The following is a 22,971-nucleotide window of genomic DNA, read 5'->3' as shown; positions in this document are numbered from 1 at the left end:
AAAAGTAGCTTCCCCACCCAAACCCCAGTTTCTCAGGACGGAAAAGCAGCCGCGCGCTCGCCGCCCTCCGCCTGTTTACCGGGAGCCACAAGTGGAAGCGAGAATTTTCCAAGCAGGCGCAGGGAGGGACCTTGGCCTCGGCGCCTAAACTTGCCTCGGACGGGTGAGGGATCCCGTCTGCGACAGGCAAGCTCCGGGGTCTTGTGTCACCTCCCCTTCCCCCGGGGCCTCTCTGCGCAAAGTGTGGCCGCTCGGGCTCCCGACTGGCCGGAGCTGCGGGCGCCCTCGTCCCTAACCCTTCACCCCGACCTGCTCCACGGCACCCGCCTCCTCCAGTACGCCCCGAATCGAAGATCCAACCGGGAGGCGAAAGGTCAAGGTGGGCGTCCTCACTCGCCGCCGGGCGCCGCTGAGCTGCCCAGCGGGAAGCGCGCGGTGGGGAGCGGAGCGCGCAGAGCGGCCGGAGGGCGCGCGGGAGGAGCCGCGGCGGGGCGGGTGCGGGGCGGGTGCGGGGCGGGGCGCGGGCTCCCGCCGCCTCCTCGCGGTCCTCCTCCTCCTCCTCCTCCCCCCCGTCCCCCTCCTCTCCGTCCTCGTCCTCCTGGCAGCCGCCGCCTCTGCCGCGCTGAGCAGCCCGGAGTCCGCGGCGCCGGCCGGGGGCTGCGGGATGGGGAGTTAGCGCCACGGCGGCCGCAGTGGCCGCAGCGCAGCCGGCCGCCGCCCCCGGGCCAGTCGCGCCGGGCACCGCGCCGGGCGCGGCCGGCCCGCCCCGCAGCCAGGCCCGCGGGCGGCGGCGGAGCTGGGCAGGTGGATGCGGCGCGAAGATGGCGCCCTCGGGCCCGGGCAGCGCCAGGCGGCGGTGCCGACGGGCGCTGTACTGGATCCCGGTGCTGTTCATCAGCCTGCTGCTCGGCTGGTCCTACTACGCCTACGCTGTCCAGCTGTGCATCGGTGAGTGCGCCCCGCGCCCCGCTCGCCCTCGCCCCCCGCGCGGCCTCCTCGGGCCGTCCCGACGCCGGGACCCCGTGCGCCCCGGCGCTCCCACAGCCCCGGGGACCCCGTGCGCCCCGGCGCCGCCGACCGGCCGCATCTCTCCCCGCGGGCACCGCGGCCGAGGCCACGGGGCAGCCTCCTCCCACTCGCACTCCGCTCGCGACTCCCGGCTTACCGTGTCACCTCTCCCCCAACGCACACGCTGGGCAGCACCCCTGCCGCCTTCCGCTAACCACCGGCGCCGCAGCCACACCCCCTGCCCCTTCAGGACCGTACCCCCGAGAACTGTGGCCCCCGCTGCTGGCCGAGGCTGGAGGTTTTCAAGCTGGGCCCGGGCTCCGAGCGGTGCGGGACCGGCGCAGGGGTTGGCGGCCTCGGCCTCTAGTGTCAGACCTATCTATCCCTCCCTGGTTGTCCTTAACCCACTTTTTAAAAATGTGTGACATCACTTAGGGGCGTTTTTTGCTGCCTTTATGATTTGAGGATTGCCAGTTGGACACTTTCTAGTTAAAAGGAGGTGGCGGTGGGGATGAGCTACTAGAAAGTATTTTCGAAGACATATGCCCAATTTAGATTTTAAAAGAATGGAAGGAGACGAAAAAGAAGAGGTGATCATCTGAGGTATTTTTTCATCTAGAAAGCCAAATGGCTCAAGTCCAAATTTTAGACTCTTGAATTGTTGGGCAAGGTACTTTCAATGCTGAAGATTTCAAAAAATAAAAAGTTGATTATGCACAATTCGGGAATACAATTATGTACCTTAATGTCAACATATTTTTGCCTTCGGAGGTTTTGTGAAAAGCTGGTCTGTTTTATAAGAAAAGGTGTTTGCCAATGACTTGTGAACGTTTCTTGTGTTTGGTGTTCCACCTTTAAAAAATGTCTACATTTTTTGCCCTGCGGAGCACTAGCTAGCCTTAGGTGGCACAAGGAGAAAGATTAAATATTGGCCTGTTTAGTTGAACCTTCTCAACTTAAGCATTTCCAAAATTTCAAGATTCAGGTATAGAATCTTGTATAAAGCCATCTCACCTAAAAAGTTGCCCCTTGTGAGAAACAGTCAAATAATGCACTTAAATAATTAGTGACATAACTTTTAAGAGAATTGAAACTAACTTCTCATTTCATGTAATTTTTAAAGTTGACACTATTCCTTTAGTGAATTTAGAAACAATATTTCTAAACAGTACAAAAAATAGTGTTTTTTAAAAAGGATTGGGTTGTACTAAAATCATGAAGACAGTGCATCTAAATACACGATATTACAGTCATCTAAAATGTATAGGAAGAAAGTTTTCAGGAACACATAGTTTTTGTTTTAACTGTTCGTATTAAACTAGCTTGCTTTATTGAGATATACTGTGTATGTTACATAACAATTATGAACCTTTATGGTATTTTATTCCTCCGCCCTTAAAAACCGTTAAAAGCAATGAACGGTTTCAAGAAATGTAACTGGTGCAAATGAGGGAAGTAGCAGAAGGCCTTGATTATCAAAACAGATGGCTTATTCTCCTATATTATCACATTAAGCTAAGAAGCTTAGCCTGATACACTGTCTCATGTCCATCAGGAGGAAGCATGTGAAGGCAGGGAGAGCTTTTCTTAACCTTACAGTTACCCTTGCCCGTGGCTGAGGTGCTACATTGGAGATCTTACTGTATTGGATAGATAGGTGATGGGGAAGGAACTAACTGGAAAATTGCTGTTATATCTGAATCATATTTTAAATATATGTTTTCTGTAAATTTAAGATAAATCTAAAGTATCCATGAAATTCATATCACTATTTTAGTAAGTGAAAATTTGACTAAGGGAAAATGCCTCTTTTTAAGTGACATGGCCTATTATTGATACCTGGTGATCAAAAGTGAAATCTTGTATCACTTTCATCACTGCCTACATACCCTGTGACAGTGCCTGTCACGTTGAAAAGCAGTCAATAAATGGTCTTGAATAAACCAATAAATGATTCAGAGGCAATATCTCTGAGATTGTCAGAAAGTAGTTTTTGTATTTTTATTGCTATAGATACAAATGGTAAGTAATTGTATGGAAGGTCTAGATCCTAGAGTCTAGGAGACAGAACAAGTTGAAAATCAGTTTGATTCTAGAGACTGGCAATTTGAGAGTAGTAAGCTCTGAAAGCTTGGATAGCTTTGGTTGGGTGGGAAATTGAAATTAAGTGTACAATTTTTTTTCTATGCGTTGGGGAAGATGGCGACTAACGTGACAGACATGCAGAACCAGCATCCTCTCCTTTTCACAAACAAAGCAAATGGGAATGCCAACATTCCTTACCCACTCACCCCCACCCTCCAGCATTCATTATATCACAGAGTGCCCTGCCCTTTGTAGATTCTTTTTCTCTTGGAAGTTGCTATTTATAATCAGATTTTCTATATTTCACCTATAAAACTTCGGCCAGGATTGGGATGAGAGAGAGAGAGGAGGAGAGGAGAGGAAAGAGAGAGAAGAGAAGGAGAAGAGAGTGTGTGTGTGTGTGTGTGTGTGTGTGTGTGTGGTGGGGGTAGGGGCTGGGTCAGGGACTGGGAACTGGACTAAGTAACACACAGTAGAACAATCAGGGTGATTTACCCTGGTCCTCCTACATCTGCTGTCAGCTGGGGATGACCCTGAATATAAATTATTCTGTGCCCTTTGCTGAATGAACTGCAATTTAGGAATAATGCTTATCCTGGTATCCTTGGAAACTAGAGATAATGATTCTCATTACTGTTAGTTTCTATATTTAACAATGTGGATGTGTGTGGCTCTCTAGGCACTTTTTCAGTTAGCACATTGTTTGCTTAGTGTTTATATTTTATAAAAATATACTCATATCTCTTCTTGGAGGATATGTATATAAAAACTATATGGGATGTACACATATTGTTTGAGTGTCAAGTATTTGGAGTAAGCTTCCTTGCTATTCTAAAAGCTAAAATAGAACTGCTAATATGTGTTTAGTTTGTTGATTAACTAGGCTCTTTTATTCACGTTATTTCCTCCCTTCCTTCCCTATCTCTTCTACTGCTCTCTGGACCCCAGCTTCTTTTGTATTTTATCTGTCTTTTGATCTCTTTAATTATTAATTAGCTTGTTTTTCATAAAATAAGTTAAATTCAAAGGTAAAGTTTGTAGGCTGCACAATTCGGGGGAGTAAAGGTTGTCTGTGGCCTCAGGTGTGCTTGGTTCAGTGGACACACTACCAGGTTCATATGTTTCACAAATCCATTATGGCAGTTATTGCATTAACTTCGCTTGTTCAAGAAGGTGACTGAAGTTTTCTCTTTTAAATGCTAACATTTAAACTTGTTTTAAGTATTTCTATACCTTTTTATTTTGTTATAATGTCAAATTTACCAAAAAGTTTCCAGAATAGTATAAGAAACCTCCACGTACTCTTGTTTAACCATGCATTATTTTCTCTTGTGCTTGGCTTAATCTCGTGTTGTTTTGTACACTAACATGCTGTACAGGCTTGTAGGCTAGGAGCAAAAGGCTCTACTATAGCCTAGATGTGTAGTAGGCCATATCATCCAGGTTGTGTAGTACACTCTATGATGTTTGCCCAATGACAAAGTCACCTAACATTGCATTTCTCAGGATGTATCCCCTTCATTAAGTGGCACAAGACCACTCAACTCTGCTGTTGTGGCAGAAAAGCAGCCTTAGGCAATACTTTAACAAATGTGTGTGGTTATGTTGCAATAAAACTTTACTTAGAAAAATAGTTGGCAGGCCAGACTTGACTCTGGAGTGCTTTAGAAGTTGGCCCACTAGAATATTGGGGTTTTACTCACAGTTTTGTAGTCTTTATTAATAAATATCTCTCAGAAATGATAGCAGCATCCTATATTCCACAGTGATGATTAATGATTTTCAAGAATTAAAAGAACTAGTCTACATACATGGGGATCAGTTTGAGAGATATACAATCATGTTTTCCTTCTTTTAAACAAACATCCTTAAGGATAAAATATATAAAACTTCATACTAGGATACTGTTAGGCTATAATCTACCATTGATTTAATCGAAGGTCATTGCAAGCTCAAGGATGGAGACAAAATGTGGCTCTAACTTGCCTTCCATCATGAAATGAATTTGAGCCAGAGAAAGCAATATGCTCTTGGTATTGGTAAACTATCATTTTAAAAATTATGCAGAACATTAAAGCTTTTTAAAGAAAAAAACAACAGGCTGATGATCTTAGGAATATAAATTATTATCTGTATTAAATTAATTTTAAGTAAGATGGAGAGCACATCCATAGAAAACTGATGCATACAAAACGATGCCTAAAACAACCTAGAAATTTTTTTATTAACAATAATGATGCAAAATGTCTGTGACTTTGCTTGACATAAAATATTTTGAAGATTTAAAATTACGTGAACATATCTTCAAATCTGAAATTCAAATGTATAAAATATGACATGCTCCAAATTCTTGATCTATGCTGCCATTTCACTTTAGTATAAATAAATGATCCATGGGAAAGTAGAAGAAAAGAAGTCTGCTTAATGCTTTCTGGGTCCCATTTAGTGTGTCAGAAAATTCTTTTTTTATATATATGGGATAATGCAGCACTACTGTTTGCTATTAAATCCTATTAGAGATAACATATAAAAATATATAAAATATATAAAATAATCATGCAAGTAGAGATGCTTGATAAATGTTGAGTGAATTAATCTTTTTCATTTTTATTAACCATTTTTCAATCCATTATTAATATGAAAACATGCAATTGTATAATATAAATAGATGAGAGAATAGGATCTAGCAGTCAAAACTCAATTTAAACTAAAGTTCATTATAAAAAAAAAAGTTGGCTTTCAAATGCATACTGAGATGTTATCCATGCCATTAAATGAGATACTTGCTCAGGTGTTTCCAGTAATTAAGCTGAAAGGATGGTTTCTTAAATCAAGATAATTAATTGTCTCCAGAGAAGGTATATTTTTACAAAGTTAGAGAGAGGTTAGCCTCAGAAGGGTTTGAGTAGGATTCATTCATTGTACCCTTGTTATGTGCCAGGCTCTTTCACCCACAGAGATCATTTAGAGGAGAACTGGATAGAGATCTTTTCCTAATACCTAAGGGAAAAAAAAATGCCTCTGGGGGTGGATAGTGGGTGGGGGAACACAAAACAAAAACCCTGAAGCCTTCTGTCTGGCTTGGGGATGGTGGCAGAGGGGGGATGGAAGGTGTCGTTACCTTTCAGAATGCCACTCCTATATCAGAGTGGCAGAAAAGAAAGGGAGAACAAAACACCCCACTCCTAAGAGCCTGTGAATTGGTTGCTGGTACAATGTCAAAAAATAATAAAGCAGGTAAAAAGAATTGATAGTGAGCACTTCGGTAGTAATCCATTTCTAATTGTATCATAAATTTTACTACATATAAATATCTTAGAGTAAGGTCACGACCAGCATTTTTTGCCCCTGATACTAACTAGGTGGCTGTTTCACCTCCCTCATTTCTTACCTGATGCTGGGGCAACTTTTTCTCTGCTCTGTGCTCAGGACCTGTGACTTGGTGGGTGAAACCGAGGACTATGCAGAGCACTTCCTGATACAACTCCTTGAATCTACAGGAAGACTGGAGAACTAGCTTAGAAAATGGGCAGAAGCCAAGAGAAGGAGGATGAAGCAAAGCTGACATTAATACCAAAGGAATAGCTATTTGAAGGAGCTGCTGCCCTGGTGACTGGCCGTCACAGAACTCCGAAGCCACCACTGGCTCCTTAATGGCTTTGTAAAGATGGTCCCAGGTGCATTAGCCGGCTGAGATGAGTTTGTGCCCACATCCCAGGCAACAGGGTTCAGCAAGAGCAAGTGTTCAATTTTTTTTGGCTTTCATGATAGAAGTGCCAAGAAGACAAAAAAATAAATAAATAAATAAAGGACAACTATATTCCAGAAATTAGTATGGATGAGTTTTTATTTTTTAGCGTGTTAGAACACTTGTGGTTTTTCTTCTCAGAAATGTAAGAGTCATGGTCATGAAACCATGACTTACGTTTTATATATAAATTTCTGCTGCCGATTTTATGTATTTTGATGGTTAATATCACATCTCTTAGCCTTCTCTTCTCTAGGAAGTGGTGAGTTTATGGGTCCCCTGAGACTCCAGCACTGTTTGTAATGACTGTAGAAATACTACCTTGCAAAATGATAGATTAGAACGTGGCATAGACCCTTAATGCTCTTTGTTGGGAAACCCGTTTTCCAACGATCATTTAGAAAGTCAGTTTTAATATTATGTGGAGTCCTATGATTTTATGTTAGCATTTAGATATACCAGAGGCTTAATAATAAAAGTATAACATAATTGAATTAATTTTCTTAATAGTCCATTAGAAAATTGTTGAAATTTTTTTCTAATTCTTTTAAGGGTAACTTTATTATACTGTCTTAATTGTTATCTCAGTCAAATGCTGAAAGTGGAAAGGGGTGGAATTTTGCAGGGCTAGGGGGTAGGGCAAGGGCAGCAGAGAGTAAGTAAATGACCTGATTTCTTAAGAAGCCTGTGGAAGAAATAAAGTAACAAGCTATGATTGCCTGAAATGTTTCCTTTCAAAATTACATTACATTTTGAAACATTTGTGTAATATTTTTTCTGATTTGACTTTTCATCTAACTATGCCTTTTAAATCCAATCATAAATGTTAGCGCTTGAAATCCATTTTTATTTGGAAGGTACCCTTGAGCGAAAATATACCTGCATTTATCATCTTGGCATTTCTGTCTACTCTAAAATGTATACTTAATGGTAGATTATTTTAGATATGTTGTTGACTACGTTTAAAAATGCAAGCGAAGGAAAAGTGCTTTTATATATGACTGAGTTTTATTTCTTTGCCAGTATTTGTCCATAGTATACTGAAATATGTCCTCATGTGGAGTATAAATTGAGCATTCCAGCTATTTGTAAATTTGGCCTCATTGTATTTATTCACTAGCATTTACCTCATGAGATGGCAGATGGTCCAGAGGAGTACATCACCAAAGTATACATCAGGCAATAATCAAAAAACCTTTTCTCCATATTTTTTAACACCAAATATCCAAAGAGTACAATAGTTTCAAGGTAGTTTGTTTTTCTTCATGATCATGTTATAATAGATATAATCCTTATAAAAAGCAACTCTGTAGGTTTACTTGATTATAATTTAGTGAAATTTGGTACACCAGAATGCTTTGTCATACTAATCTGCGCGCACGCACGCACGCACACACACACACAATTTCTGTTTCTGTGTTTATTGTATTATGTAAAAAATAGGTTTTCATCATATTTGAAAGATATACTTAAAACGCAGATGGGATTGTATTCCTGATCCTTCTGGGGACCCATGGGTCATCTTAAAGACGTAAATGAATCTGAAGGTCACTCAAGACACTAAGGAATGAAAAGGGATCCAATTTCCCACAGTGGAAGAAACTGCAAATTGTGCCTCTTTAGAGAGTAGATGCTACAGTGCCCTGTGCTGCTTGTCTTCTAACAGTCTTACATGGTTTTGAGGCCAGAAATGCAGTAGCATTCCACACAGTTTTCACATCTTTTAAACTTTTGGAATGAATTTAAAGTGTGGCTTTTCACCCAGTTTGTAGGAATGCGAGAGACGGTGTGACTGGAAATACAGTCTCTTTAATGCACATTAAATTCACAGTGGGAGTACTTCAGTGGGAAAAGCAGCCTGCTCCAAAACAGCTGATGCTGAGCCGTAGGAGAGGCACCTGATACCATTTATGGGCAAGTAAAAGATTTCAGTTACGAGCCTCAAACTGAAAGCAAAACTGAAATTTCAGGGGCTAGTTTGTGCTCAAGCTTATTTCTGGGTGGGCAACAACACGTGACATGTTTTAGGAAGAAAGACAGTAAGGAGTTTATCTACTTAACTCTGACCAGTGATTATCCAGGGCATCTCCAAGGAGGTCAGTTAATGTGAAAGGATGAGGGGCAGAGATGGGTTTGACTTAAGGTTTTAAGTGTAGCATGTTTTAAATGAAATGTAGCTTATTCCAGTGCTAGGACATACTAAACACTAAGATATGCAGAACCGCGAGCAGTATGTCAGAGGGGTAGAGAGTAGCAATTCATTATAGGCCCCCATAAACTTATCTTTTACAGATAATGACAATTCAAGAATTGAATGCATTTCAACCATCTATAATTTATTGACTACCCTTTTAATTTATTCATTTAATTAAAATATTTATTAACTATTCTTGGAATTTCCATTTTAGTTAGGGGCAGGGAGAACAAATAAGAAACCTAAGTAGCTTATATGATTTGTCAGAGGGTCATAACGTTTCATGAGAAAAAGCAGAAGCAAGGCAAAAAGTTTGAGAATGCCAGTGGAAGGTTTAAATTTTAGATTTGGTGGTGGGGTTGGGGGCACAGTTATTATGAAATTTCACCAATGACCTGAAGATGCTGAAGGATTTAACCACGTTGAGAAGAAATACATCTCAGGCAGAGAGAACAGTCAGTATAAAAGCCCTGAGGCAGGCACATTAGAGGAGAAACAAGGAGCTCATTGGCTGGAATGGAGTGAGCCAAGCGGAAGGGAAGTAGGTGAGAGGGTCAGAAATTTCAGAAAAGATACAGATTATGGCCTCGTAGGCCATTGTGAAGATTATGGCTTTACTTGGAGTGAAATGAGGATTCACTGCAGGGCATTGAGTAACATAGTGACATGCTGTGACGTACATTTAAAAAAGCATTCTGGCTGCTGTGTCATCTTGGCTACTTCATCAATCTAGGTGAGAAACAATGGTGTGTCAAACCATGGGGGAGGGAGGTAGTGGACATGGTGAGAGGTTTTCAGATTCTGGATGTATTTTTAAAATAGAGACAGCAGAATTTCCTAACAGACATATGTGAGTTATGAAAGAAAAGAGTCCAAATGATGCCAGTGTTTTGGCCTGAACAAGTAGAGGACTAAAGATCAACTGAGATGCAGAAGTTTGTAGGTAGAACAAAGCTGGAGGTGGGGAAGGGGGTTGCCTTAGATCAGTAATGGGTATGTTGACATTGAAATAGAGATGCTAACTAAGCAGTTGCATTTACGAGTTTGGCAATTGGGTGAGAGTCTGAACTGGAGGAATAGATTTTGGAGTTTTAGGCATATAAATAAATGTAAAGAGTTAACACTGGGTGTATTTGGTCCACCACGGGAGTGAATGTAAACTGAGCGGAGATGAGGACCAAAGATCATCAGCATAGAGAGTTCAGGAGTGAATAGGAACACAACAAAGTCTGAGAAGAGGCGACTAGTGAAGTGGAGGAAAACTAAGAGAGTGTGGTATCCTGAAGCCTGGGGAAGAAAGGATGCCAAGAAGGAGGGAGGAATCAACTTTGACAAATATACTCATTTGTCAAGTATAATAAGGACTGAGAATTTAACAATATGGGTATTGAGCTCTTGTTTTGAAGTTATTGCTTACTATACTCCAAAGACCCCAAATTTAATTTAAAAGGTTTACCAAAAAACCTCATAATACCAGTGTATGAATTGCTGGAATATCTGAATTTATTCGATCTAAATTAAGAAGACTTTGCTCTATCAGGCAAGCTTAATTTTCTTAAGATCTGAAGATAATCTGTAGAAAATTTCATGAGAGCAGTAACCAGCCTGGTTACGATTGTCATCCTGGTGTCTGATACAGAGGACAACACATGGTAGCATTCAATACATAGTCGTCTTAAATGAACGAATGCGGGTTGAACTTGTTTAAGTGAGCCTTTTATGAGTGCAGTAGATGTTTCAGGCATCAAAGAGCATGAATCTTTTATGAGAGAATTGTCTTATTTTACTTTTTATTATTTGATCACTCAGATGTTCATAGACAAGTTCGTAATACTTTTGTGATTTCACATTATTTGTGGCTGAACTGTGCCCCCTCTTTCATATGTTGAAGCCCTAATCCCCAGAACACTAAATACAGTGTGACTCTATTTAGAGATAGAGCCTTTAAAAGGGTAATTAAGTTAAAATTAGGTTATTAGGATGAGCCTTAATCCTTTATGATCTGAGGAAATTTGGATAAAACATGCACATAGAAAAGACGGTGTGAAGACACAGGGAGAAAATGGCCATCTACAACCCAAGGAGAGAGGCCTTGAACAAAATCAAACCTGCTAACATCTTGATCTTGGATTTCTGGCCCCCAGAACCGTGAGGAAATACATTTCTATTATTTAAGCCACATAGTCTGTGATACATTGTTAGGGCAGCCTGAGCAAACCGATATAAATATATAGCAGTCAAATGCATTTTTTTACTTTCTGGACATTGAAATACAGTCATCTATAATAAGGATTTAGGTGACATAATTGATTGTGGAAGCCATTTGAAAGTTTAAAAGAGTAAATTAGATATGTAAATTTTTGCCGTAATATAAAATAATCAATAAAAAAATAACTGAAATACATTTGCAGGAAGTACTCAAACTTAGCCAGTACTTCCCAGAAATACTGTACTCCATTCTGATAGTTTTTAGATAATAAAAATCTCTCTTTAAAGTGCTGAAATTTTTAAGCATTTTAGATTTTAAAAAGAAAGACTTTCTAAAATGCTTCAATTGCCCCTTTCCTTGCCCTGCCTTCTTAAATACGGTATGTTGAACATAATTTAACTTCTATATAAGACACTTGATTTGAGACAGATACACATGTGAATATCCTAGGACATCCAAGACCCTTTAAGTCCTCAGGTTTTACATTAAGTTTCACCTATTTCCTATTGACCGAAAAAAGGTCAAGGAGAAGTTGAATTTGTAATTTTGCCTAGGCAGAATTGAATCTCAGGCACTGAGAATCTGGGGAGACTCATGAATGAGCCACTTCAGTGGGCATGCCTAGCCAGAGATCTACATCTTGGCAAAGCTTGGTTTTTCTCTACTTACCCTTTCTGAGGTTACTTTCCTGAAAAGGTTAAAAAACAAAACCCTTCATTGTGGAAGTTATCAGAGGTGAGAAAGACAACTTTAGCTAATGTTGAATATTATCTTAATTTGTTGTTTGATAATAGACTCCGTAGCAGGTGATTTTTTATTATTGTGATTAAATATATATAACATCAAAATTTATGATTTATCCACTAACCATTTTAACATTTTAACTGCATTTTAAGTGTACAGTTCAGTGGCATTAAGTGCATTCACATTGTTGTGAAACCATCATCACCATCCACGTCCAGAACTTTTTCATTTTCCCCAACTGAAACTCTGTATCCAAGAAGTAAGTAATAACTCCCCATTCTCCTCTTCCCCCATCCCTGGGCAACCCCCATTCTACTTTCTGCCTCTATGAATTTGACTATTCTAAGTAGCTTATAAAAGTGGAATCGCATATTTGTCCTTTTGTGTTTTTACCTCACTTAAACATCATGTCTTTAAGGTTCGTTGATGTTGTAGCGTGTGTCACAATCTCATTCCCCTTTAGTGCTCAGTATTATTAGTCCATGATATATGTGTACCACATTTTGTTTATCCATTCATTGGTTGATGGGCATTTGGATTGTTTCCACCTTTTGGCTATTGTGAATAATGCTGCTGTGGACATTGGTGTGCAAATATTAAGTCCCTGATTTCAGTTCTTTTGGGTATATACCCAGAAGTGGAATTGTTGGATTATATGAGAACTCTATTTAATTTTTGGAGATCTGCTGTACTCTTCTTGGATCAGGTGATTTGGGGTTGAAGTGTGATTCCAGAGAAGCCCGTATATGCCATTGTAAGATCCAAATTTGAAGGTCTTTAGAGGTGTCTGTGAGGTCTACAGCAATGTCACTAAAGCAGTTTTTAACTATCTTGCCCTTTCCTGGTATAGGCAGGAAGTTGGTGGTCAGGGAATTGGGAATAACTATATTTTGCCCATGCGGCAGCCTTCATTACTCGGAAGTGTGTCCCTCATGAGAATGCTGGCCATCAAGTATGCCCAAGGCAGAAAAGTTGAGAGCCACTGGCCTACTGTATATAGTCTAAAATTCAATGACAGTTTTTGAGTAATTAGATCACTAATGCTAACTGGTAGAAATTTTATCCTTTTAAAGAGCAACATGTTAGCAAGTGTACATGGTTCACACACTGGGTAAACGCAAGCTGGTGGGAGACGTCGGGGAAACATTCCTTTTTTCTGTGGTCGTATCAGTCACCCACGGCCGTAATCATGAACTGAATCCTTACCCACACGACAAGGACTGAACACAATCCATGAATGAATCGCAAGGACTTTGTACTGCCTGCAGATCAAGGCTAAGTGAAAAAAGTGTTAGGAAGAGAGGGCAAAGATCAATGCATTTAATTGGGGGAGGGATTCAGACAGGAAACATGAGATGCAGCTCACACATTGAGCAGAGGAAGAGATTCAATGCAAATACATATCGATGACTGTCTTATTCCATTCTGTACACAGTTTTTTTTTACATTTTCCACTTACATTAATGACTACATCTAGTATATAATTAGGTGGTGTTTGATAATGTGCTCTATTTTAATATCCTGTGTCTTACAGCAGTGGTAGTGAAAATTTTCTGTGGGCTGCCAGTTTATGATATCAAATTTGTTTTTGCTGCAACTGAATACACATACAATTACTGTCAGGTAGTCTGCTATCGCTGTAGATAAAGGCAGAGCAGGACAAGGAGATGATTTGCTGCTAGGAAGATGGAAAAGACATACTGTAATTCAAGCTGAGATCAAAGAATAATTATGTATGTGATTTTACTCCATGAATATATGACAGTGAAGGTACAAAAAGGAAATAGTGCTTACCAGGGACCCAATACTAAAGGGTGAGCCAGTGAATAGCTCGATACTCTTGTATGTGTTAGTAAATATTGTAACACAGTGCTATACTGCAATCATTGTTGCTGGTGATAATATTTTAAATCTTTTAATGCATCCCTTCAAATGTACCACTGCAACTTCTATTCTGATGCGCATCATAAACACAAAGGTTAGAATTACAGCTTTCTACAGTTGTTTCTCTGGAGTACTATATAAATGTCAAATAATTTTCATGAACCTAGAAATATTGGTTTAATTTTTAATGTGTTGTATGTGCTGCATATATGTTCTCTGGTCATATAGTACTCAACATGTAACTGCTAACCCTGAGAGGTAGTTTTTTTTATTTTTATTTTTAATAATAAAAATAATTTAAAAAACTACCCTGGAAGGTGGTTTTAGAAGGTTGTCTGTTTCCTTGGAGAAACAAACGAGAAGCATTAACTTTTCTACTTAATAAATCAGACAGCTAGTGTTCAAGAGTGAAAAAAAGTATTCTCAATATTGTCCTCTGCGATAATTCTGAGTATACCAGATAATAAGAGATTGATCTAATGCTAATTTAAAAAAAAAACTACAAAAATTGTTTCCATCCACTCATGTATTTTTTTAAATGCTCAAATAACCAAAATACAAGTGAGAGTTTTGCTTGCTAACAATAAATAAATACACGCTTACATTAGTAAGAAAGATGAGTAGTCTCATTGGGCAAGATAATTATTAAGGCCCTTGCAATTCTAAAATTTTGGTTCTGACTAATGAGAGGAATGTTTTCAGCATCTAAAATCCCTATTTGACACCCTACTCCACCCTCGATAGCAGACAACCATTATGTGGGAGCCTCCACCACAGACTTGCATGGTTCAGAGAAATCAGTGTTGCCGTTCAGGCCCAAACCAAAAAAGAGCTTCTGGAATTGGAAAGGAAGAAGGGATTTGAGAACATCCAGGCATTGTAGGAACTTGAGTTGTAGCCTTGTGTGACAGAGGGCGAACCCACACAAACCTATCTAACAGGATAAGTAAACACACCTACACTGAAATCTACACCACTTACTGACACTGGGAATCTCTTCTATTTTAATTTGAGACAGAGGGATTATAGGATTCCATTGAGTAAGCTCTGAAATGAGGACACTAAGCAAGGGACCAGCCCTGCGATCAGATTTCCTTATTTAACCGCTAGTACAGTCAATTCAGGAATTGTCTTTCCCTTCCCCAAGGGGAAAGCTGCAGTGAGTTTTTCGGGGGTCATTATCATGAGATGAAGTCTTCATTCCTTTTTCAAAACTAATAAATTGAAAGACCTACACATCCCTAATGATTAAGTACAAACATTCACTGAGTGTGTTCCCAGCCTTCACTTAGATAAGAGATTTAACATCGTCTGTTTCTGTAGAGTAGAGCTTCTTAAATATTTAAGGCAATGATTTGGTCAAGTTGCTAAGGAAATATTGAGAGAAAGAAACACTTCTAACTTGGAAGATTTTAATAACAGTAAGAATTACAAATCACCGTTCCAGTACAGATGTATGTTCTGTCTCTCTTCATCTCCCGTTTCTACACAAGGGAGATGTACCTTTAGGAGTGTGTCTGGGCAGTGCCAACCTCAAGAATGTACTTTCATTCCCTCTACCGCTAAGGAGGGAGTTCAGGAAACCCCTGCCCATCTCCTAATTTTTCTCCTTATATCACTCTTGTGGAGTGATGGAACTCTATTCCTTCTCCAGTTCTTGAGTTGAGAGCTCAGAAAAGCCCAGCCCCGAGTCCTATTCCACTTTCCTGAACCAAATACTTGAATTATTTGTGTCCAGAGTTTGTAAAATGATCTGTTTCCAGGTTATGTTTAAATTGGTTGGTGGAGGACATTCTAAACCGTGCTCTTCAGAGCATCCTTAAAAGTAACAGGTAGTGGCATGGGTATTAAACACAGACAGGCTAGGATGTGAGGGTAACCAAAGAAGGAATAGACCATGGGAGGACATGCGGAAACCTTGAAAGTTCTGGAGTCAGACTTATATTTAGATCCTAGCTCCATATGTTATGACTTGAATGACATTAGAAAAATTATTTTATTTCTGTGAGACTATCTTCCTAACTTTTAAAATTATGTTAATAATACCTACCTCACAACTTTGTTGTAAAGTTTAAATGAAATAAACCTTTAAAAAATTTAGCACAATTCTTGGCATACAGTAAGCATTCAATAAATGCTCCCATTCTTTATTCCCTGGCTACTACCCCTCACCAGCCCACTGGTGTCCCCCACCTTCATCCAGCCTTCACGGTGCTCAAGCTGCAGTCTTTTATCAGAGAGTGTTATCGGCTGATTTGTGTATCCCCAAAATTCATAGGTTGAAATCCTAACAGGCAGGACTTCAGAATGTGACGGTATTTGGAAGAGGGCCTTTAAGGAGGTAATTAAGTTAAAATGAGGTCTTTAGGGTGGGCCCTAATCCAATATGACTGGAGTCCTTACTAGAAGAGGAGATTGGGACACAGGCACAGAGGAAAGACCGTGTGAAGATACAAGGAGAAAATGGCCATCTGTAAGCCAAGGAGAGAGGCCTCAGAAGAAAGCAGTCCCTCTGACACCTTGATCTTGGCCTTCCAGCCTCCAAAACTGTGAGGAAATACCCAGCTGATGTTTCAGGCACCTAGTCTGTTGTACTTTTCCAAGCAGACTGGGGCGGTCACTGAAAACTCAGGGTGGGATGAATGCCTGAGCTCATAGCCCAGCTGTTAGGGGAAGAGAATGAGGGCAGCTCCTTGTCCGCTGTGGTGAAAGAGAAATGAGCTTGCATGTTGTGAACTCACTTTGAGTATTTTTAACACAAAGTAGCGAATTTTTATAATATTGTTAATTTGTAATTTTGTGATATTGTTCCAGGTGTTTAAGGCATTAGAAAGGCTTTTGGTGGTCAATATGGAGGCTTAACCACCCAGATAACAAATGATTTGTATAACCTTTGGAATCATAACCTATTCTTAAATAAGAGGCTGCCTGTGTTTGGCTTATGTTGTCTGACTTACTGTGGTTCATTTCTCTTTGATGTTACATTGTGCCATTATTCAGTAACAGGTCTCCATTAATTCCTTGACCATTTTCCTTGATTGTTAGTTTCTAGCATATAGTTTAGATCAGTATAGTATGTTAGATATGAGAGTAGAGGCAGGGGGAAAGCATGAAACCACCTAGAAAGTCCTACTTCTCCCCTAAATTATGCATCTCCTCCACTTTACATATTGAAATTCAAATGCATATCAAGCTCTATCAGAACCTGGCCAGGTCATGGTGGGGTACCTGTCAGGGTGGAGTAGAGAGAAAAGGAGCTTTGGGAGGAGTAGGGAAATGTAGTTTAAATATTCACTGGTCTGTTGTTTTCTCATTATGTTAAATTGCCCACATTGTAATTCACCTGAATTTTTTCTGCTTATTCACACTTACAAGGTCTTCCAGCAATTTATTCCCATCAACTTGACATTTCACTCTGGGAACTGGTAACACTACTGCAATCTAAAAATGCACGGTGTGCTTCTTTCTCCAGATTGTTTATAAAACTGTTAACAGTAAACTTCGGGGAGCTCCCACTCTTAACATTTCACTGTTTAATGATGTACTGACACTCCGTACTCAGCTGTCATTTCTTGAGCCCCTAATATGTGCCAGGTTCAATTCTAGGTGCTTTTACTTAAATTACCTAGCTCTCAAAACAGCCCAATAAGGTAGATATTGAGATGAGGCTTAGAGAGGCTAAGTAACTTAGCCAAGATAAAACATCAGACAGGGGGCAGAGCTAGGATTCAAATCTCAGTGAGAAACATGGAAAATAATCAAATAAAAATACTTACAGATTGTGCTAAATGCTAAGAAAGAAATGGCATATAGTGATGGCTACAGGAGGGGACTAGACAGGAGGCTGAGAGATTGACATGTAAGTTGCAACCTGAAGGATGATCGAGAGTGTGCCAAGAGTGGGGCCTGGTGAGGAGCTTTTCAGATAGAGTAAAGGCACTAAGGTTTAGTGGGTTCTAGAAATAGAAGGTCGGCCTGTTTGCAGCTGAGTGAGCAAGAGGACCAGTGATGAGAAGTGATCATGGAGAGGTAGGTAGGAGCCTGATCATGTTAACCACTGAGGTTTAAGTAAAGAGATTGGGCTTTATTGTAAATTCAGTACAATGTCATGGATGGGTTTTTAGTGAGATGACATCACCAATTTACGTTTTAAAAGTGATCATGGTTTTCTTATTGCAAAATGAGTTTTCAGGGAACTGTGTGGAGACCCACTGAGGAGTGTAGATTGCCTGGCACAATGTTTGCAGTTAGGACTATTAGGAATGTGAAGTGTGGCTTTTGTGGTGATGGAGAGAGCCCAAATTGGAAACCAGGTGTTTGGGGGTCTGAGTTCTGTCCTGTGAAGCCGTATCCTTCCTCTTTGTTTCTACTCCGAAGCTACTTATCTGTCCTTGACTAAACAGTTCCTATAAACCCACTGATAAATGTATTTGTAGGATGATTTTTGCCTTAGGTTTTTAAAAGTCAGTAATTTTTTTTTTTCAGAATACATCAGAATAGGACTAAAGATTATTTTAGAGCCAGAGGAACCTTCAAGATAAAGAGCAAATTTTTGTTTAAACAATGAAATCTAAGCACAGATCAGTGGAATATCATGATCAAGGTCACACATATTGGGAGGATTGGACTAGAGTCCAGGTGTCCTACCACCCAGTTGAATGCAAATGCAGAGGATCTAGGGAGGGGACAATGTCAGCAAGAAATTCCAGAGAGGCTAAAGCATCATGCACAAGAGGAGTGTGTGAAAGGAGGTTAGCGAAGAAGGCAGAGACTGCAAAATTGTCAAAATTACAGTGCATGTTACAAAATTACAATGACATGTTACAAAATTTGAATGGTACATACAATTACAAAGGAAAACAGTAATAAATAAATTTAAAAATATTAGGAAGAAAAAGATACAGTTAGAATTCAACTGGAAATACCAGTGTTAATAATATATTTTTCTTAGGTCTATCATTAAAATGGTTTGGCAGCAAAGACACCAGTATTCATGGGAATGATTTCTAGTGTATCCTCCTACTGCCCAAGTTTTGATCCTAATACGTTAAAAATGAACTAGAGATTCTTGGGAAGTAGCCGAAGAGACAAAGGATTGTGCTTCAAAGGGTTTCCAAGGGCCATTTTAGTCAAAGAATTCACTGCCATTTTGACAAAATATTTCAAAAAGAGTGTAATTGATTCTGTTAGAGTTAAGTTGAGTACTGGCAATTAGCAGTAGCAAGGGTGTTGGTGACTTTGACAGGAGCGATAGCAGTGGAATGTTTGGGATGAAAGGCTTATTCGAGTTGGTTGAGGAAGTAGGAGGAAGTTAAAGAGGGTAGAGACAGTGCATTTGGATGCTTGTTCGAAAGAGATTTCCTGTGAAAGGGCCAGAAAAATGGGATGACAGCTAGAACATTAGGTCAAGGAGAGATTTTATTAACACAGGAGGTATTCAAGCATATTTGTACTACTACTATCATTTTTGTCTTAATTTTTGGAGCTGCTTCTGTGATTAATTGAAAAACTTTTAATAATTATGTCCTTGTTTTTTCAGTTAATTTTAACTTCTAATTAAAATGATCTCATAAACTTTAAGCTTTTTGAGCACAGGAACAGCATCTTATTTACCATTTTATCCTCAGTGTAAGTATAGTTAGTGAATGTTTTTCAGTAAATGAGTTAAAGATAAGTAGGAAAAAAAATAGAGCTTGGCTGTAACTTAAGATTCATTTATTAGAATCATATCTTTATTTCTGGTGCTCTTCATTACAGACTGACTGTATGGGGCTAAGATGTATCTGTGTCAGACTGAATTTGAAAATAGCATAGTGATTTTATATAGAGAAGTTGCTGTACATATGCAGTATAGGTACATTATTACTCCAAAAGGGAGAGTTTGAATTTGAAGGCAAGAAAAAGAAAATTCAGTTTAAGAGAAGTAAAAAGATCACAGCAATATATATTTGCAATGAAAGTACCAAATTGTTCTAGCAACAATTATGTAACTGTTCCTTGCTAATTTAAGGGGGGAAAGTACATATTCATCTAGTGCGAAGGCATATTTTAGTATCTTTTTTTAGTATGTTTTTTAGTATATTTGATTTTGGATGTACTCATGACTAAAAGTTGAACTAGTTTTAAGTTACAAACTGTTTACTGATCTCCTACTTAACAATAAATACAATTTTGACAATAAACTCTTAATATATAACCACCAAAGCCAAATTTAAAAAAATTAATTGGTAAAAATATAGAACTGGAATAATCTTTGAGATGATTCCCCACCCCCCACTTTTAATCAAGATTGAATTTAAATCAATCTAGACTAAAGCAGCTCTAATATTTTTAGAGAATAGGGTTTGATAACATTTTTAGCAATTATATGAATGTATAAATAAAGTTAATTTGGATAGGATTATTTGTAGTCAGGTTTTTAGAGTATGACTAAGGATTTTATTAGTTTCCCCTCTAGCAGATACTCAAAGATGTACTGTAGCTAATTTACAAGATATAATTCCAACTTGTCATAAATAACAAACTTGTCTTGAGAACTAATACAAAAGATCAATACATATCCTTTTAGTAGAAGATTTTCAGAATAAAATTATAGATTCAGGGTCTGATGATTAACATTTTCTGTCAACTTGACTAGGTTATGGTGGCCAGTTATTTCATTAAACACCAATCTGGATGTTAGTGCAAAGGTATTTTTTTAATATGTGATTAACATTTAAATCAATAGACTCTGAGACTGCCTTGGTACCTGGGACTGCAACACCAAGTCCCCCCTGGTCTACCCAACTCTGCCATTGTAGCACAAAAATAGCCATGTAAAAAAATGAGTGTGTCTGTGCCAATAAAATTTATTTACAGAAACGGGTGGCTGTCTGAATTTGGACCCAGGTCTGTAGTTTACCGACCCTTGGACTAAATGACTGCTTGATAATTCATGCAAAATAGATAAGGGGAGAGTATACATTTTTTAGGGTCATTTCTTTAAAGCCAAATTGGAGCAAGTAGCAGTTTGTCACCCTTTTGTATGTTAAGGTTATTACTTTGGCTCCCAGTCTCCCTCTTCAACTTCAGTGTTACCTGTTTTATTTTGACACAAGGATTTCTTAAACATCAATGCTACAACAAAAAGTATCACTTCTTAACCATTCTAAACGAATTTAGCCTTTTCTCTAATGTCCCACTCTGTCTCTTAGAAGAATGATTAATGAGCAAAGAGCGGGTAGGCAGAAAGGGTAGCCAGAAAACAGAACTGGCAGCCTAAACTACCAGCTTTGGAGTATCTATGACGGCTCCAGATTCCAAGATGTAATCCTTAAAGGCCTTCATTTGCTCTTGGCAAACGGGAACATCCTTGGTAACTCAGGTAATAATTTACCATTCCCACTTCCTCTCTTGCTGTACACCGCAAGGCCAAGAAAGTGCTATCATTACTTAGGCTCTTTTAACAAGTCAGAGTCCTTTGTTTTCTAGCTGTCTTGAAACTAACCAGGGAAGAGTTTTAAGTTCTGGAGGTGTATTGGAAAGTTAGGAATCTTTAAAGCAAAACATTATCATTGTAGGCCTTGGACTGGAAAGAAATTAGGCCAATCCAAGATAAATTTTTGAAACGAAAATTAAATAGTGACCCATGGTGTTACTATTTTACGTATTTCGATGATCACCACATATACAAGTAATAAATATCTTAATGTGATAATACGGTGCTCTTATTCCCAAGAGTAAATTGTAAACTTTTCTTAAACAGTCATTTAAGAACAAAAATATTTCACTCAAAAATAATATTGTATCCAGTGTGTTTTTATAATGAGAAAGGAAATGTTGAAATTGACAACTCTTCCATTAAACTGAGAATAAGATGAATCACTGAGCTACTTCGGTGTACATGGTGAGAGAACATGAATGCCCTCGGTATCATAAAGCAAACGTAGAATAGACCATATATCTATGAGTGAAATAGGTCAATTTGAAAATTTTGATACTGTTATTTAATCAATGATAAGGCATGAAATTTTGTTAGTATTTATTAAATCATTTGAAAGTGGTAATACACAACTTTACCTGCAACATATATAACAGAAATGGGATTGCTGTCCAGAATATATAAAAGGGCTCTCAGTAAGTAAAAGAGATGTAGACTAATGGGAAAGTGGTGATTTGCTCAGAGGAAATGGGAAAAACCAATCATTTTATTTTAAAAATAATGCTAAACTTCACCATCAGAGAAATCTATACTAAAACAGTGATTTTTATGTTGGCCTAAGATAGTGACAAAAGTTGAAGATTTATTTTACTTTTAAAGGTTATTAGATAGGCTCACAATCTTTGTGGGAGTGTAATTGATACACCCTTTTTGAAGTTTCACATTTTACTCTCTATATGTTATTGGAATTATTTACCATAAGCATGCATTCATGTAGATGCATATAACTTGTTTAACTGAAAAAAAATAGAAGATCTGTGGATTTTGAAGTATGTTTAGGGAAAAACAAGCTGTGAAGAAAAGTAATAGCTTTAAAAATGGTGTCTTTAAATGCATATCTAGCCAATATAGTAGTGGTCCAGGTCAAAAAGATTGTCAATTCATACTAACTGTATTTTTTCCTTTTTAAATTTCATTTTGTTTTACTTTTTTTTTTTTTATTTTTTTATTTCTGCCAGCGAGAGTCATGGGTTAGCATGGTTTGTTTTTTTTTTTAAACACCACCTCTGGAATGGTCGTGAAGGGTCATTCATACATAAATGTACAGATGGAGTCACATTTCTTTTCTATTTCCTTAGTTTAGTTCCACTGAAGTATTGGAAATTTTGATCCACGGAAGAGCTGTAGTCAATTTTGGAGCATTTTTGAAGACTGGAAAGTCAGTACCTAGAGAGAAATGCAAAAAGGGAGTGGTAGGGTCAGATATAAAGACACACGTGCCTAGGGCCCTTCCTATGTCCTCAGATTAACCACTGCAGGGCTTCTGTGAGAAAGTGACCTCTGACTCTCCAGCCTCTGATTTATAAGCAAACTTGTGAAACAGGCCATTGATCATCTGTCAATAAGTCAATGATCATCTGTGTCTGCCATCCCCATTCTGATGATTGGAAGTGTTAAAG

The 22,971-nt window shown here is 39.0% G+C and overlaps 1 protein-coding gene across 1 annotated transcript in view; it reads left to right on the top strand.

Annotated features, from left to right (window-relative positions):
• Positions 1–587: 587 nt before the first annotated feature.
• Positions 588–22,971, top strand: part of ZDHHC2 (zDHHC palmitoyltransferase 2) — a 54,095-nt gene continuing 31,711 nt past the window's right edge. The window contains exon 1 of the mRNA XM_039839320.1: positions 588–948. Coding sequence (XP_039695254.1) covers positions 822–948 — 127 coding nt within the window. The 5' untranslated portion in view covers positions 588–821. The remainder of the gene's footprint in view (positions 949–22,971) is intronic.

Source organism: Pteropus medius, unplaced genomic scaffold (assembly GCF_902729225.1).
Source record: "Pteropus medius unplaced genomic scaffold, Ma_sr-lr_union100, whole genome shotgun sequence".
In the NCBI taxonomy this organism is placed as follows: Eukaryota; Metazoa; Chordata; class Mammalia; order Chiroptera; family Pteropodidae; genus Pteropus; species Pteropus medius.
This window is presented reverse-complemented; position numbering and strand designations above follow the sequence as displayed.